General features: G+C 63.8%; 1 protein-coding gene across 1 annotated transcript in view; it reads right to left on the bottom strand.

The window, feature by feature from the left end:
• Positions 1-1,185: 1,185 nt before the first annotated feature.
• MNEG_15544 (exosome complex exonuclease DIS3/RRP44) overlaps positions 1,186-2,054 on the bottom strand; it is a gene marked incomplete at both ends in the record, with an annotated part of 2,640 nt that continues 1,771 nt past the window's right edge. Inside the window, 2 exons of the mRNA XM_014035985.1 lie at positions 1,186-1,557; positions 1,777-1,993. Of these exons, the coding sequence (XP_013891439.1) occupies positions 1,186-1,557; positions 1,777-1,993 (589 nt within the window). The remainder of the gene's footprint in view (positions 1,558-1,776; positions 1,994-2,054) is intronic.

Here is a 2,054-nt window from a genome sequence, read left to right as displayed (position 1 = left end):
GCCATTATACAGCGGTGCAGGCCGTCGCTTTGGCCCCGCCCTAATTCCTGCCTCGCACCGCCCCCACCTGCGCCCGCCGCAGGTGGACGGCCACGTGCCCAAGCCGCACTGACGCCCCCGCCGCCATGGACCGTGCAAGAGGCCGCGCGGCGCCCCGCCATCCTTGCTTCCCCATGCACGCACCTGTTGCGCTTTCGTTTTGTTCATTTCATTCGTTGGCTTTGCCGGCCGATTAGCTCATCCATCATCTCTTGTGTACACCTGCCACGCGTCTGCGCACCCCTCTACCCGCCTGTAACCGCCTGTGCACACACAGCAGGATGGTCAGGGGTGCCACCCTACTACATACAACAGCCAAAGCCTGGGATGACCGGGTTGACCAGTCACTGTTTGCAGCAGATGCGGCAGCCTGATGACAGCCTTGCAACCTCGTGTCGACAACAATGGTATTGGGCTGAGTAGAGAGTCTGGTACCGGTAGCCGCGCAACCGTTGCACTCTCAAGGCCGGCCGTGGACGCCCCTAATTGCTGCTGGAGGCATTCAGGACTGTGAAGGGCTCAAGGGGGCCGTGTTGCTGCCTACCGTCTGCTGCACTAGGCGCGCACCCAAACGCAAGCTTGGGAGCACGTGTTTGCAGGCAAGCTCTACCTAACAAGTGGGGCGCATCAGCTGCATCAGCACCCCCAAGGGAGGGGCAGTGCATCCAGATGCCTCGAGCCACCCGGCAATGTGGTTGCCATGAAGAGACTAAGGCACTTCCCAAAGGATGGATCACCACACTTGACCAGCTTTACATGTTGGGCGCGGCGACGCGGCGCGACTCGCACCGCAGGCCGGTGCCGGCGGGCCTCTTCAGCGCGCTGGGGGCGAGCGTGGTGTGGTGAGCAGGGTGCGCACGCGGCTGTCCACACCGCAGGCCCTTTGCGCGGCCCCACATGGGTGGGGTATGGTGCATATGCAGTAAAGAGGCCCGCGACACATTCCAATCACAGCAAACCCGACCAACAAACTTGACACACAGTCAACAAACAACCACTTACTCAGCGGAAGCAAAATACATGCAAAAGGCGTATCGGCGACGATGACCGGCCGCAGCTGCCGCGTCGGGCAGCGCGAAAAGCATTTCCGTGCCTGCACCTGCAGCCCCCACGGCCCACTCCACGGCAGCCCGCTGGCGCATCGCATCACGCCATGACCTCCGCCGCCGCCAGCTGGTCCCGCGGCACCATCCCCAGCACCAGCGCCCGCCTGTGCCCCGCGCCCTCCTCGACCTGGATCCTGACCGCGCACTTGTCAAACACAGCGAAGCGCAGCTTCCCGTCCGCTGACGTCACCACCTGCCGCTCTTCGTCCAGCACGAACTGCTGCTGCTGCTGCCCCTGCTGCTGTTGCTGCTGCTGCTGCTGCTGCTGCTGCTGCTGCTGCTGCTGCTGCTGCTGCTGCTGCTGCTGCTGCTGCTGCTGCTGCTGGTCCTTGCCGCCGTCTTTGGGCGTGAGGTAGACGGGGCCTTCGATACCATAGCGGGGCACAAACACGATCAGGCCGTTGGCCTTGACCTGGCGTTTTCAGCGGCGGGATGGAGGGTGTGCAGTAGGGGCAGGCACTCAAAGACGAGCCCGGTGGTTGTTCATAATTGGTGCGTGCAAGCTGCACGTGCTGCCGCATGCACTGAATGACAGCCGTGCTGTAGCCACCACCGGGACGAACAAAACGAACACACACACACATACACACACAAGCACACTCTCACACATCCCAACAGCCCCAGCGCGCACCTTTGTGACGCGCGCGTCTGCCACCACCTCCCTGTTCCTGAAGAATATCAGCGTGTGCAGCTCCACGCTCGCGCGGCCCGCCATCTGCGCGTTGCGGTGGCGCGCGTTGAGGTTGTCCGCGCAGGAGCGCAGCGCCTCCCTGTCGCGCACAGCGTCCGGCAGGGGGGCCAGGCCCAGCAGCGCCCCCAGCAGGCGGTGCACGACCACGTCCGCATAGCTGGGGTTATGGGTTGATTTTTGGGGGGGCGGGCGCGGAGGGGGGAGAGGGAGTTCGAGAC

This window comes from Monoraphidium neglectum (genome assembly GCF_000611645.1).
Source record: "Monoraphidium neglectum strain SAG 48.87 unplaced genomic scaffold scaffold05423, whole genome shotgun sequence".
Classification (NCBI taxonomy): Eukaryota; Viridiplantae; Chlorophyta; class Chlorophyceae; order Sphaeropleales; family Selenastraceae; genus Monoraphidium; species Monoraphidium neglectum.
This window is presented reverse-complemented; position numbering and strand designations above follow the sequence as displayed.